Source organism: Phalacrocorax aristotelis, chromosome 5 (assembly GCF_949628215.1).
Source record: "Phalacrocorax aristotelis chromosome 5, bGulAri2.1, whole genome shotgun sequence".
Lineage (NCBI taxonomy): Eukaryota > Metazoa > Chordata > Aves > Suliformes > Phalacrocoracidae > Phalacrocorax > Phalacrocorax aristotelis.
This window is the reverse complement of record NC_134280.1, coordinates 63,010,463-63,026,668: the sequence shown is the minus strand read 5'-3', so window position 1 is coordinate 63,026,668 and position 16,206 is coordinate 63,010,463. Positions and strand designations below refer to the sequence as shown.

At 34.5% G+C, this 16,206-nt stretch overlaps 1 protein-coding gene across 1 annotated transcript in view; it reads right to left on the bottom strand.

Annotated features, from left to right (window-relative positions):
• Positions 1-13,732, bottom strand: part of DCDC1 (doublecortin domain containing 1) — a 138,834-nt gene extending 125,102 nt beyond the window's left edge. The window contains 5 exon segments of the mRNA XM_075092525.1: positions 8,199-8,388; positions 8,843-8,930; positions 10,854-10,984; positions 10,987-11,154; positions 13,706-13,732. Of these exon segments, the coding sequence (XP_074948626.1) occupies positions 8,199-8,388; positions 8,843-8,930; positions 10,854-10,984; positions 10,987-11,154; positions 13,706-13,732 (604 nt within the window).
• Positions 13,733-16,206: the final 2,474 nt, after the last annotated feature.

Genomic DNA, 16,206 nt, shown 5'->3' with positions numbered 1-16,206 from the left:
AATACCAACTAATGCCTCAAACAACCTTTATAACCTCCTGTACACAAAATTTATTGTCTGAAAAAAATATTTTAACCTATTAAAAACAGGACATAATTTTCTCAGTTCCCATTTTTAAGAATCTGAAAATAGAGTGATATATTTTAAAGGGTACAGAACAGTAACAGTGACATTAATCTGAAACTTATCTTATATATTAACACAATTGCTAATATAATAAATATGGAACTTCCAGATACATATTTATGAATTAGGAGGAAAGGCCCAAGTCTCCTAAAATTTAAGAACTCTAGTAGTAACAACACGTAATGTTGCATTCAGTTATGTCCTCTGTTCAAATTACAGATGCCCCTGTATTTGGGAAACGTTATGCCCAGGTCACATTCCTGTGTTTAACTAAGTTTCAAGTATTTAAAGGAAAGGGAGTGACTGTGGAGTTTTTTGTTTCTGCATGTTCTGAAGTGTCACCATTTACTGCCACAGGCAGAATGGCTATATTTAACTAATAATGACAGCAGTTGTCATTAGATTTTAAACTCACAAACACTAGTCTGACATATTATTTTAAGTATGTCTTAATTTTAAATTTGATTAAAATTACAAACATCTCATCTTCTCTGCCAATCAACATACTTCATCCCCTTGCCCTGAACTTTTCTATGAACTCTTCAGGAAAACAGGTTAGTAGTGTCCTTTTAAACTACAGAAGGCCCCCAGACTGTGAAAACACTTTATGTGCTTTTCACAAAACACAAATAAAAATTTAGGTTCATCTATGAATGATGACTGGTTTTCACTATGTTCTGTGTGAGAGGAATCTGAAATCTAGAACTTCCTTTACAAAAATCATATTATATTTCCTTTTAAATAATGAAGTTACATTTTACTTTGGGAAATAATTGAAAATCTGTAAACGATTAGCAACTAAAACTGATAAAGTTAGTCTAACAAACAGGGAATCAATACTAAAAATTAAGGAAAAATTCCTATGATTATACTTGAGCATCCCAGAAGCAATGAAAATTGTTTCAAGAAATCAAAAATTTGATGTTGGTACAGTTTGAAAGAAAAAATTCACATTTGTTCATGTCATTTCATATGAATTCTTCCCTTATTTACACTCAAGTAAACCTGAAATTATTTGGGGAATTAAACAGGTGTAAATGCCAAACGGAATAAATAAAATAAACCCAGAAGAGACTGCAGCAACAATGCAGTATGATAAAAACATATAGAGACTGGGTGAAAGGGTAAGACTCTGGCTGTGCACCTCAGCACAGAGAGAATGCCTCTTAGCCATCAGTGCTCTGTATTTATCTTCCCCACTCCTTTCAGATTTTTCTCTTGAAATTACATTTACTGGGTCTAGAATGACAATGGCTGGGAGACTGCCTCATTCTGCATTGGGATTAAGTTCTACATTCTGCACAGCTGGCAAACAATTTTGGTTTGAGCTTTTTTAAATGAGGGGTCAGAGATTTAATGATAAGTTATTTTAAACAGATTCTTACTGCAATCTAGAGGTTAGTGGGGATACAGATCTCTGTGTTTTGCACTTTAACGTTCCTGCTTAGTGCAAATAAAGGAACTAAGACAAAGGTTCTACAGGCCAAGATTCTTAACTGTTGTTATGTGAAAGGCATGGGCAAAACTTTCTTACAACCCCTGGTTCTTTGTACCCATAAGGATGTCTCAGAATTTACTCTGGATTTGTCTTCCAGGGTAACGCTGGAAGCATGTTAGGACAAGTTCAACTACTGATTAAACAGAGCTGTACTTTTCACATTTAATTCACATTGTTTCAGCCATACCTTATGGTTTCCATGTTCTTTTATTCAAACACAATTTTGGAAAGTATTTTTCCAGTCTAGAAAATAGCAATATTCTTTTTTGCTAACTTCTGTACCATAATTATGGTATCTACTGCTGTAGATACCATAAAAATATACAGAAAGATATCTTTTCACATCCAGGCATTTTATAGCCTAAGGACCTAATGCAGAAGTCTGTGGTGGAAGCTGTATCTCTCTCTTTAAATTCAAGTGGATTCTGGGTACGGCATCAGAGCCTGTGCCCCCCAAAACACAGTACTGACACCTAACTAATACATTATCATCTTACTCTTTGCTGCCCTAAACAAAAACACAACATGAAACACAGATGTTCAGGAGAAACTGTAATAAAAGAATAACAAATAGGGCATTGGAATGTAGCAGATACTGTAATTTCATAAAATCAGTTCTCCTTAATAGTGGAGGCTGTATATAATGGGTTTAGTCATCTCTGGTTTGTTTGTTTAGCTGCATATTATAATGGATGTTTACTGGTTATACTGGTTATCTAAACAATTCAATTTGTATAATTGATCTTATTCTTAAGTAAATTTTGATTTACAGCTTTTAACTGTTAAAAAAATCCCAAACAAACTATTCTTGAAAAAATGTTCCCTCTGGTGATTTTTCTACCCTGACTAATTTGCCTTATATGGTTTTATATTTTATACATATATATACGTGCGTGTGTGTAAAGTATTATCACTTGGCTATCAGTTTACACTTCTAGTGTCTTCTCTCACTCCATAATGCCTATTGGTTGCTCCCAGAACTCAAGCATCTGATCAATCCGTCATGGTGGAAAATGTCTTTACAAACCAGTAACATCATCAAGCTGAAGTATATCACAGGGGTTTCTTATATTTCTTTAACAAACTACCAAAGTTAATAGACAGGAGAGTAAAGCCTAAGACAAGGAAAGAAAGTTAAACCCTGACAACATACATTTGCAATGGTTATTGTGCCATCAATAAAACTCCATTTATGTTGTCTGGAAAAACGTATTTATCAAAATCTACTGTGGAAGCTCTTGAGGGAACACTATACGTACCTTTGCTTCTGATGCCAAAGGAAGCAGTAGAATTTGCCAAGTGAAAAATCTAAAGGAGGAAAAGACACAGCATATTAAAGGTGGGATCTTACCATTAGATTCCTGTATAAAAAACACCAAAGACTTCAATGCAATTGAGTGGCCAGAAGGGAGACTTCAATATTGTGAAGGGTTCCAAAATAGGTCAGAAATGGTCACACTTCAGATTTTGAAAAGGTACGCACAAAGGAAAGGGCAGTAAGAATCTTAATGATAATTTGAATCTAAATTTTCTGTAGTAAAATAATAAAATTAAGTTTCTGTCAGAAACCCTTAAAAAAATATAGGCATCCCTCTCATAGACGTGGCTTTTGTCATTCTAAGTTTCAGGATATGATTGAGCTATTTTCTAAGCATTAAATTCGATTTTGATACATGATGATTTGAGAGAGAACTTCTATATCTTACAACAAATCTCTGCTGTATATCTTGAGATCTTTAACTTCTGTTATAAGATGGATAAGCTCAAAATATGAGATACATATTTCTGCATATTTTTATGTATAGTTGTTAGAGCATATTCCTTTTCAGATCAAAATTCCAGTACAAATGCATTGAAATAATAGCATATAATACAGTAATTACAGGAAAATTTGTAATAAAAGGTGTTAACTTCAAGTTCATAGCAGAGGCGCATCTTTTCTGAAAAATAAAATGTGACAACTTCAGTTTTTACGTGTTGATCAGAAAAAGCCCTCTATTATTTAGAAAGCTGCTTAGAATTGAAACATTTCCAAAACAGTCAATAATCAGAATGGTAAGAATCCGTTATTTCACTGATACGTGCTCCTTGTAAGAGAGATGTCCTATTTTAAATGTATTCACATACATTCTTGTCAATTCAAACCTGTCTTGGTAAATTACTTCATTTTGTGGATCACATGATACCTAAATGTTATTAAACACAAAAATCTTTATCTCTTCATTTAAATACAGACCTGCAATGCAGCATTAAGAACACTAAATACGGATTACTTTTTCTAGTGGCCTCCTTGTCACTGCAATAGTGAAAGACACAAAATCTTATTCATTAGTTTTAGTTTTACTTTTAGCACACAGTACTGGAAACATTTTCATCCTACAAATATAACTCTAAATGAAACAGTACAGCTATTTTGGCTCAGTAGCAAAAAAAAAGTGAACCAATCTTATGTACCATCTTATGTACCAATTGTTTTCCTATCTAGTGTTCTTTTACTACAGTGATGTACAGAATGAGAGCTGGAGATAGGTCATCAACAATGCTCTGCACCTGGGTAATAAGATGTATTAATCAGATGAAGCACCTATGTGATCAGCGAAGTGGACCATGCTCCATGCAGGAAATCCTGGTCAATATGACTTAAAAAATATATGTGAGCGTGGCATATCAACAACAGCATTTAGGCCAAAATGCTGTCCTTAGGAAGTGATCCAGTTTAAGATCAGCACAGCTAAATTAGGTGTCTACTTGTAAATAATCTATATGTGAGCTAGTCATCTTAGTTCCCATCATAGTCAGTGGAGCTCTAGTAAGTCTAGCTGTATAAATGCTTAGCTTCGCTACTCTGAAGGCTCCTGCAGAAATCACTGATGTTACTCCCAGTAGTACAGCAAATTAGACCTGAGGATAATTGGGTTTGGATTGCAGTCTAAGTCCACAACTGATTGATCAGCCAAAACTCCTTTGTCTCCAAATTAGTAACTCTGAAGCAAGATCAAGGTAAATGGCAAACACAGAAACTGAACAATTACTGAATGAAAGATGAAGTTTAGAAGAACCCGTGTTTCCACAATAGCATGACTGATAAAATGCACAAACCTTTTATGAAGGAGTGATAGCCAATTGATTGTTTTATTGGGCAAGGTTGCTAATGTCACTGGAATTAAATTAAATAGAAGGAAATTAGTATCAGCTTAAGAAATCAGTAACTAATGAAGAAGAAATGAAGCAGCACACTGGAGACACCTGAAACTCAACTGCAAAGAGGTATAGGGGTACAATAAGAACATCCAATATATTTGAAAATTCAGTGACTGCTACATATATAAGTCTGCAAACAGGCACTGAAGGACATTGTCTCCTATATATTTCCAGTGAAAAAATAAATTAAATATGACCATTGACTGTCACCATATGTAAATTACATGGAAGAACAACATACTACAGAGCATTAACTCTTTGGCAGTTCTGCAACACACTAGTTCCACAACGTCCCCCAAATATATGTTTTAAATGCTTGAGACCTGATACTTTTTTTGCTAAACTTCTGTTAGAATGGCACCTTAAAACTGATGTCACATGTATTTATTATAAATATTGAATTAAATTAAGACAAAAAATGGCTTTCAATTTTTATCCAAGATCATGCAATTTGACAACTTATGTTTGAATCCTTATTCATTTAAACCAAATCTTAAGTTTTAACATGTCAGAAAGATGAGAAGGTGAATAAATTCAAATAAACCAAGACATCAACATCACTGGGAATTATGTTTTATCCAGGTATTTATACCACTTGAAGCAATTAAAGTATAGGCAAGATGATAAAATTCTGACAGACTTTGTGATTTATACAGTACTTGCAATATAGGTTTCCATGAAGATGCTGATCTTGCAAATATTTATGTGCAACTACAAAAAGTCTGATTTCCACAGGATCACTTGTACATATTTGCAGAGTTAGGGCTTTAGAGTGTGTCACTGATCTTCCATTCCCACGCAAAAAGGATTTGTTATTGACATTTGACCTTGTTATCTATGCATCAAGGATGCAAAGGCAGCAATCAGTATGTGTATACTGACAAGTCATACTACTCTATGCTCTCTTCTCAGTCTTGGGCTAAAGAAAGAAAATTAAAATACATACTGCCTATGTCTTTATACATCCTTAAAATCCATCTTCGATATATTGTAGCTTTTTTAAAATGTGTACATCGTTCATTCATACTATGTGTAAATAAAAAAAATATAAGCAAAAAAAGTACTATGGAATGTTATACAGAGAGTTTATGAATATTTTCATATCAGTTCTGATTTCTGAGCACATGCAATCCCACACGATTAACTGTCATTTTGCAGTTCTATTAAACTTGTAAACAGGGATTTTAAAAGGCCTATTTTGTGGTGTTGGTGGCTTTTCTACTTATAGCAGTGACTTTTTCCTGTTATACTTACCCTTTTAATGGACACACAATATGTTACTCTGTGCCCAAGCTCACCTACTCTTTCTTTTCTCAAAAGACAAGGCACATCTGCCACCTGCTCTAGTCTGTGTCCCAGCAACAACTGTCGAGCAGCAAAAAGATTGATTATCAGTCAAAAACCATTCAACAACACCAGATTTTGGTAGGTTAAGCTTGCTGATCCAGCAAGAGATGGTGTGAAATTTTCAGCAATGTGTGCCAACATTTTGGTGCTAAAAGAACAGCAGTGCATGTCACAGTGAAACACAGCCAAAGATATGCAGACAAAGCACAGAAGTTTTTGTTCTGAACTTGGCTTGCAAGAGGAAAATGAGAGAAAGAAAAAAAGGCTCGCTTAATGAATTTGAAAATCTGTCATAACACTCAAGTCATATGCATGGAGAAACTATAGGAGTACCAGTGAAGACTTTGTAACAAATTATAGCAGCTCCCATATAAAAATACTTCAATAATAGGATAGTTTAAATGATACATGGAGTACCAATAGCAGTTTTATCATACACTTTTGCAAGAATAAATACAAAGATCTGTGCCTTTTACTGAATATATAGGCCATTCATTAAAGCAATTCCAGTGAATAGATCACCTGCATCATACACAGAATAATTTTTACGTTATAAACAACAGCTTATCATATAGAAAATTGATTATGTAAATCATAGGCTTACTAACATAAGTTTCATTCATTAATACCTCCATGAATATGTAAACATACCTTTATTTACAGGACTTATACCATAAAGGCTCTACTAATTAATATTAGATTTTTATGTGTCTAGAGAGAGCTATGTGGTAGTCATTTTATTAGGCAAATAGCCAGTAATGAGTACTATATAGATATCTTCCTGAAATGTATTTGTACTAAGTAATATCAGTCTGTAAAAAAATTAGTGAAAGATCATTTTAATATTTTGAAATTCAGAATGAAATATTTAACACTAAAGTATGTCTCCTAATACTTCCCAAGATAAAAAAAATTGAATTTAAAAACCATGTAGAAAAATAAAACCCAACACTTGTTTCTAAAGAAAAAAAAAAGTGCCCCAAAGTGCAAAGAAACATATATGTAAAATATATACGACATATATAAAAAAATACACACACTGGTTGATTGATTTGTCTTTTGTTTTTCTTCCTTATCCCTAACTTTTTTAAAATCATATCACATTTTACTACTACAAGATTATACAAATAGGAAAGTTTCACATAATGTTAAACAATTTATCTTATTTGCATTTCTCATTTGACTTGCACACTGGAATTGTAGATTCCTACCAACACATACACTATCCTAAAAATAATTTTGCTTTTTATTATATGTTAGCTTGTATCACCTGAAAGTTCTTCATCACAAATGCCAGTTGAATTAATAGTTTAATAAAATATGCAGTTGGTGTCCTGAATTTGATGCTGAACCCTGCTTCAGCTAATGTTGTAAAATGTTAGCACAAATTTGCTGCAGAAATCTCACAATGAACTTCATGATCTTAAAATATGATGGAGAGAAACATTTACATTCACATTTAAACTGTAAAGGATTCAGAAATAGTTTTCCCCTCTTGTAAAAAATAAAACATAATTACCAGGTTGGTAAAGGAATGAGAAAGAAGAAAAATCTTACTAATGGTCTTACCAAACAATCTAAAACTAATAAAGCATAGTAAAGTAGATATTCCATAATGCTGTATTAAACTTTCAAAAATTTTTAAACAATGACATTAATGAATCCAATCTTACATTCTGGATTATTTTTGCTAGTGGAATAAACCTAATTAATTATGCCTGTTTGATGTCACTGAAACTAAACAGTAAATTTAATAATCTCTTTACATTTTCACCATTTAACCTCCTGCAGGCTCCCTAATGTCTATTCAGATCTATATTAAATTAAGTACCAATGCTAATGAAGGGCAATAAACGTGGCTGTCAGTAGATTTTTCTTTCATTAAGCACATTATCCTCTTACTGAGCTGTAAATGAGTAAACATTAGTTTTGTTAAACCATGCAAAAAGACAGGATGAAAATAATTTTTAATTGCACCCCTTAAGCCATTTGCTGGGGGTTCTCAGTTTTGGTTTTGGTTTTTTACCTTTTATTTTTTTGAATGGATGTAAAAAGGTCTCTCCAGTTGAAATATAAATGTCGGCATCATGGGGTACGTCTTTAGGTTCTAGCATTTCAGTGCCGTCTGCCAAGAACACTCATCGTGCAGCCATGTTCAGATTCAGCTTTTCAGAGCACTCCTCCAGCAGCTAAATGAATGCAAGAGGTAAGGAATACTGATTACAAATGTATTTATTTTGTGATCAATGTTTAGTCTGAAAAAATAAAACTGGAAATAAAAAAAAATCGACTCTCAGCTGATTTACTAGTTACATAGTAACTGCATTACAAGTCACTTAGTATTGTAGTGATTATTACTAGAAATCATAGGATAACAAGATGAGAAAAACACATAACCTTAAAAGGATTGGTTCAAAGGTATTGTGTCCTTGCCTTTTAATGTCAAATAATATTGTATATTATGCCACAACTTATTTCACTTAATGTTTATAAGAATTTTTAACAAGTCACACATTTTAGAAATAGTGTGCAAAGGAAGAAAAGTTTCAAGTAAGCTTATTTTAAAGGAAAAAAAAGATTTACGTTAGGGTTTGAAGCAAAAGCTGCAAATAAACTTTATGCATGCAAGAAAACTTCTATTAGAAGTTACTGGCTTAACGACATAGAAACTTTAGCAAAGATCTTTCTTGTGCCATTTTTGTAAGCTATGACTTTGATTACATTTGTCTGCTGTTTAATAACTTTGGATATGTTGGACATGCCAGAGTTTTGAAACAGAGAGCACAGTTAATTCTGTTGAAAAAAATCCAGTTTAGGATATTAATGAAACAATCCAAGATATTTGCTTTTTTTTTTTTTAACTTGTTTCTTAGATCTTTTATAATAATTGTGTGAAAAGACAATCTGAACGTACCATCATTAAAATTCTTCACAGTATAAGAATTTAGTTCACAGCACCTAAGTAATAAATATAGAAAATACAGAGAAATTGGACTGTCGTAAGCAAAATAGACTTAATCTATCCCAAATTGAGTATATTCAGAACTTCTAAAACACTTGGAAAGCAATTGCTTAATTCCACTGCAAAGACCTTTTATACAATATGTTAAGAATTTATTAGGAAAATAAATTGCTAAATTTTAAAAGTATTTTCAATATCCATCAGCACAAATAAAGATAGGAAAAAAATTGTTGATTCTGAGAAAACATGCAATTAAAGAGTGCTTTCAGTGCATACTATATAGATTATTGCTTCTAGTTTAAAAAGTAAGAACTGATGACAGTCTTTTCTCAGGCAAAATTTCAATCAAATTGACAGCAATTATGCCTGTACAGTGACTGCAGAGTGGAGCTTATTGTTAGTTGTTTCAGTTTCCCAGATAGCAAAATATATTCAATGCAGCTGCCAGAATAACATTAAATAAACTAATACTCAATTTTTAAAAATCATAATACTATTTTTAAATGCTCATACCACAGACAACTTCTCAATAATACCACAGTAAGACTATTTTTTAAAAGAAAAAAAAAGGGAGAGGGGTGGAAGGGGGCAGCAGATTTATAACAAAATGTCATACTTCAGCAAGCACATTTGTGACATACGGTCTCCGTCCCAGTCTGCAACAAGAGGTTCCCATGCCGAACTCCAAACTGCCTTGAGGCCTAAGATATGAATTTCTCTCCCATGAAAAACCTTGGAAATTTCTCCATCCATTTCAATTAGCACCAAACTGATACTTCACTTAAACCATAATGGCATGTAGGTAATCTCATATATTTTACAGTTTCCACATTTACTGAATGACAAAATGACCACATAAGAATCCTAGCCTTTATGTATTCTTTTTAGCATTTCTAAAGCAAGTCATGCTATTAAATCAGCATAGATACTTCGGTGTTGAGTACTAAACCATATAAACAAGATAGCCAGAATGTGGCCCCCTTAAAAAGTAACCACGTATTTTCTCTTTGGTTTTAGAGTTTAAGACTTTCATACACCAGGGGACAAGTATATTAAAAAATATGTCTTATCATACATAATTAGCAGTTACCAATACTGTAATGGTTTTGGATAAAGCACTTTCAGGAAACATTTACGAAAAAGAAATTTAAGAGCCATTTGTATCCTGTTTGAGGTCATGCCTGCGCACAAATGAGGGGATACCATGATAACTGTAATCATCTAGGTTTGTCTCAGTTTACAACAATTTACCTACTCAAAACAGAAGACACTATCAACACAAAGCTTTTGATGAGGACATATAAATTAAACACACTAAAATACACTTTCATTCACCAAGTCTTCACTTTAATCACCTTTATGTCCTCACTTTAATCACCTTTATGGTATATTGCAAAATCCAATTGTTATCTTGGATTTTCCAGACAGACAGAATCAATTATTTTTGGATTAATCATGGAGAACCACATTCTTCTTTACAGAGGGTAAACTTGACGGATATTACCTATCTACTGTTAAGTGTATTAAAAATTTGTAAAGCAAACTGATACCTGACTTGTCATCATTTTATTTGTCTTTCAGAAATGTTTGATGAAATCAATATGGTTTTAAAAATGATATACTCTCAGAAATTTTTAGGTCAAGAAATCCTAATAAAAATTAGCAAGGTCTGTTTTAGAATATCAACTGAATCATCATTATAAGTTGACTGAACTGCAGCAGTCTTGGTTAAAAGCAACAGAGAAGAGTTTTGATTACCTTAGTTGACCTATGGGAACATCTTCAGCTCTGTTTCTCTTGGATGGTGATATAAGAAAGAAATTGTCTGTACTGCTTGATTTCTGGCTGTCTGTATGTCTGATGCTCCATCACAGCTCTGAACAGATTTTGTTTGATGCGTAGAACAGTCTCGAAGTCTTGACCTTCTTGATACCATTGCTGATTGCAGGCGAATGTAATGGGCAAATAGAAGTTGTCTAGGGCTTTGCTTCCCTTCAATATTTTTAACGGCTATTTTTGCCTAGGGAGGGACACATTTTCTGAAACAGAAATATGATAAATATAGTTAAAATGTTATCTTTTTGCTCTGGTCTTTCAAATACTTTAAATTCGTAATGATTGACTGTAAGTAGTTCAGAAAAGCCTACAACAGCTTAAAGTTAGAAAACACCTTATGAAAGTGTGTTAGTAGTTTCATCCTGATTCTTATTTCTGCAAATTATAAAATTATTTCAGAATGTATCTCAATTAATCTTTGCACAAGCTAGGATCAGAATGGGAATTGGATAAAGTGCTGTAGGACAGGATTATGGTGAAGTACAGTGAGTATTCGAGCCTTATTGTATTGCAATATCACTGGGTTTGTGCTAGCCTTCCTTCATATAAAATGAAAAGTAAACTATCTCATTAAGCTAAAAAAGGTTTAATTTGCATAAAAACATTAAAAATAATGAGAATAAAAGCCTCCAACTTTCAATCTGCGGCCACTATTAACGGCACAAAATTAGTTTATACCATAGGCCAAAAGTCTAGATGGAATATTCACCCATATGAAGACCACACAACCATTTTTATGCCATCTTTGGAAGATACAAATCAGCACTAGTATAACTGTGTCAACAGAAGCAGCAAAGATCAACAAGAAGCAAGAAAGGAATTAGATTACATCAAGCCCTCATTTTTCTTTCATATTCAAATAATTCTTAAGTATATTCCCATTATAAATTACAAAAAGTTATGTCACAACAAATGTGAAATTCAAAATTAGTCTGCATAGACTGCAGTATGTATGCCTTGGAAATCCCTAAACTAACCCTATCACAAGAATACTAAGTATTGCAGTACAGTCAAAGAACACTCTTTTTAGTATTATGAGTTTTAACACATTGTGCTGAGTTTTGAATTCTGACCACTGACAGCAAGAGGACATTATTTTTCGTAAGTCCTCTTTTTCTTAAAAGACTGTTTTGTTACCCGCTGCAAGAGCAGAAAATAACTACAAAACCAGAAACAAACTTCTTTAAACAATAAAAAAATCTATTAATTGCCATTACTAATTCTGTAGATAACTTCCTTCTTTAGCGGATAGCATCCTTACTACTCATGAAGAGTTTTGATGGAATATTAGCAGTACTGTTAGTATTAACTAGAAATTATCTTGTTTACATGACAAGTAAACCATTATGTAATAGGTCTGGTGTCGCAAAGTGCTAGTACTTTTCAACAATATATACTACCTACGACACCTCCTGTCACTAAATTACACTATACAAGGAAAATACCTACAGGACTACAACTACCATTGTTCCCAGTCCTTGTCAGCTTTTTCTTAAGATTTCCCACCATCATGACAAGTATGTATACATACAGTGTACATAAACCTTAGGGTACTTGTGCATACCCTCCAATTCCTTAACTGAGGTGGTTTCAAACAGAAAATGCAAGCATGCAATTACCAAAAGTAATCTTACACTTGCACTGCTGAGCTGTTTTATATTTTGAGAAAACTCAGTTTTAGACATAAACCTGGTGCCCACCCTTCTGGAGATTAAACGCCATAAAATGAAAGTCCTAATATGTGGAAACCTCATGAAAGAGCCGATGTGAAATGGCATTCACTAGTCAGGAAAAACAGCTTGGTACTCCATATTAAAGCAAAATTCCTTCTTCAATGGGAAACTTTGCTAGCTGTTAACAGCACAATGTTGTGATCCTATCTTTACGGCACAAGTAAAGATGCCCAGATAGAGATATAGAGAGAAAAGATTTTGAAACCAGAATTTAAATGGGAAAAGAAATGAAAAACCTAAAAACCTAAAGAGCTCTAACAACTTTTTTCCCCTTTAAAACAATTAAACTGCTGTTTATTCATGGCCAAAGCAATGAAGGTTTTTGTAATTATTACAAAAGGACCTTTACTTTCAGTTAGTTCTACATGTTGAAATTGTTTAGCTACATCAGATCAAAATTTTTATTCTATTGCTTTAGTGCAATCTTCTAGTTATTCATTATTGTCTAACTAAAGCACATTTCTCCGTATTTCTTCTCTAAAGAGGAAACAACAGTATACTAAAAAAGTAAATAGTCTGTACAGTTTTCTAAGGCATAAATCTGCACAAGACTAATATTTTTTTTCCATAACTGAAAAATATAGTTACTTTAACAAACGTTGGTTCAGTAACAGCTACACAGGTCAAAGTTATCACACAGTTTTGGATGTGAATTCAACAGCAGGATAATGACAGTTGCCAAGGATTTGTACTTGCTGTCGCTTACTACTAGTGTTGGCTGTCAAATTGTCTCTCTTTCTTGTACAGAAGCCATGGAATTTTTTATGGCTAGCAATTACTTACAACATACAATGAAGTACATCAGATGTAACAACCACCCTTTAGCCCTTCATTATTTGGTCCCCTCTTTGTTACATCTAGTCATCCATTTTCACCTAAATTATTTATTTATACTGCATATTTGACAAGCATGTATTCTTTGCTTTATTTTTTTCAGTAGTTGTTCAAAAGATATAGTGATTTATTTTAATATTCTATTTAAATTTACATATTTAAATTTACCTGTTTATTTTTGTACTTGCACTTCATGTTGGATTTCTCAAGAAAAGCATTATTTGCATGGTGAATGAATTTTAGTTATCTACCAAAGGTATTAAAAATTTAAATAATGGCAATATCAGATCTTAACCACAATGAAGGGGTTAAGAAAATCTTATATTTATTCATCATTTGTTTGCATTGTTAAAGTATTTTTATCCAGCCATCATACATGTTTCATACTTGTTTGCACTTACGTTATTGTTGCACTACATGCATGTGTGCCTCAGATAACCATATTATTATATCTTTATATTGATAGACGATAACATGATGTTTCATGTATTATGATCCTGAAATATTTCCTGATACTGGCCTGCGTTAACATCATCATAACACTTGTTAAAATTCTAAATTTAATTTTATTATACAGGAAACCCACAGTATACATACTTTACATGATAAAAACCAAAGTCTAATAGTTCAGTAAATTTAATATGTTTTGGAAACTGCCTTCATAACAATTCATTCAGTAAAGGGCAGATTTACACACAAAATCTGTACCACTTTGGGAAGGACCTTCTTCAACGAATAATGCTCCAAACGTCCCTCCTCCCAAGTAAACTAAAGTGTTCTCAACTTTAGTAGTTGGAAAGAAAAAGTGATAATTTTCCTTTTATTAGGAAAGCCAAATCTTCCCCTTTCCTCCTAATACTCTTTCCAATTACAGCCTATTATAAAATTATAATCTATTCTAAATGAGTACACTCTGAATAATAATCTAACAAGTACAAGCTGTGTGTGAAACTCATGTCCCACTAAAATTGTTGGGAATTTTGCCAAAGGCTTGAAGGAAAATTTTATCCTGGATCTGAGTCAATGAATAGAAAGAAACTGATTCTCCTTTCTCTGTCACTTCCCCACTGAAACCCTGGCATCCCACAGACCTCTGGCCATGAAAGATTTTTCTCCCATACCCCAAATAGAAGAAAAGAAACTATACTACTCAGTTAGGCAACCGGTGCCTAAAGCAGAAGAAGTAGTTTAAACAATCCTTTTTGAATACCACAAAAATCTGACAGTGTTTACTATCTCATCTTACTTAGCCAAGAAACTAGACAGCACTCAATACGCCTCTTCTATCTCACCCCGAGTGCCAGAGAAATGGGATTTGCTTTCAGTGCCTGGAACAGACAAAACCAACTCAATGCCTGAGGAATGAAGCTGCCGCACTTTGGAAAAGAAATCAGTGCAAAAAATGAAAACATACATTTCTTTGACCAAAATAAGCGCTCTCAAAGAAATTGATAACAGAGTTGTCATAGCACAGTTTTACTAGTTAATGTAGATAACAAGGTAAATAAAAAGCTGTAAAAGTTTGAAACTTAGGAGTCACTTATACTTGCATAGTTACAAGGGCTACCATCTGCTCCCATGCCCTTCTGTGAAGCAGAGAGAGGGGTAGCAGCACCTTGGGATCTTAAATGGCCGTGAGGGCCCTGATTGTATCCCCTTCCTGGGGATTTGGCTGCTGGGCTCAGGGCCAGCTTAGAGATAGCACAGCTGAGGGCTGCCCCTCCTCCCCTCTGGTGACTGTGGGGAGCCGCCAGACAGCTCTGCAGGGCGGCCTCAGCCAAGGCTGGCCCCCTTCTGTGGGAGCTGCCTTCAAGCCGAAGCTCTAGTGCTTGGCCTTGCCCAAGGCGCAGCCGCACCCGCACAGCAGCCGTGCCTGTACCCATGCCTGGCTGTGGGCCCCACTGACCTGCACCCAGGCCCCGGCCCGCAGGCTGAGCTCCCAGCTTGGCCTAGCGACCACTGGCTGTGCCTGACCCTGACGCCAGACCTGGTCCTGACCTCAGCTTACTGACCAGTGCTCCTGGCTCGGCCTCAGCCCTGCCTCGTCACCCCAGGCTCGCCACATGGCTGGGGCTCTGCCTGTCCCTGGCTGCCATCCCGGCTGGGCCCTGCCTGGCGAAGCCCCTGCCCTGTGGCCTGGCCCCCAGCTCCTGGCCCACAGGGAGCAGCCGACCCTCGCTGTGCTCTGGCAAGGGCTTCCAGGACACAACGGGATCTCTTGCCTTCAATAAGTACATGCAGTAACTTGTAATTTCTAATTGTTCTTATACTTTCTTTGGTTCAAAAATATTGCCAGCCCTCCTGACTGGAATCAATTATTAACACCATGACTCAGCATTCCAGTTTGCCATCTGACCAAAGAGGAAGAACTGGTACCTAAAGAGCCAAAGAAACATGAGAAGACAAAGAAAATTACTTAACAGATTCCAAGACCACTAAATCAGCTGCAGATGGATCCAGAATGAAGGATTCAAACACTGAAAGGACTAGAATTTTAAATAAAGGCAAAAGTTGAAAATCAACCTGTCTTTAGGGTTTTGAGATATTTTTCCTCTTACTTGAACAAAACAGAGTATACTATACAGAGAAATTATTAAAATATTTAAAATGTTTTACTTCGTCTTTAGTCTGAGACTGATGCTAACAAAATATTTACTCAACTATATTTC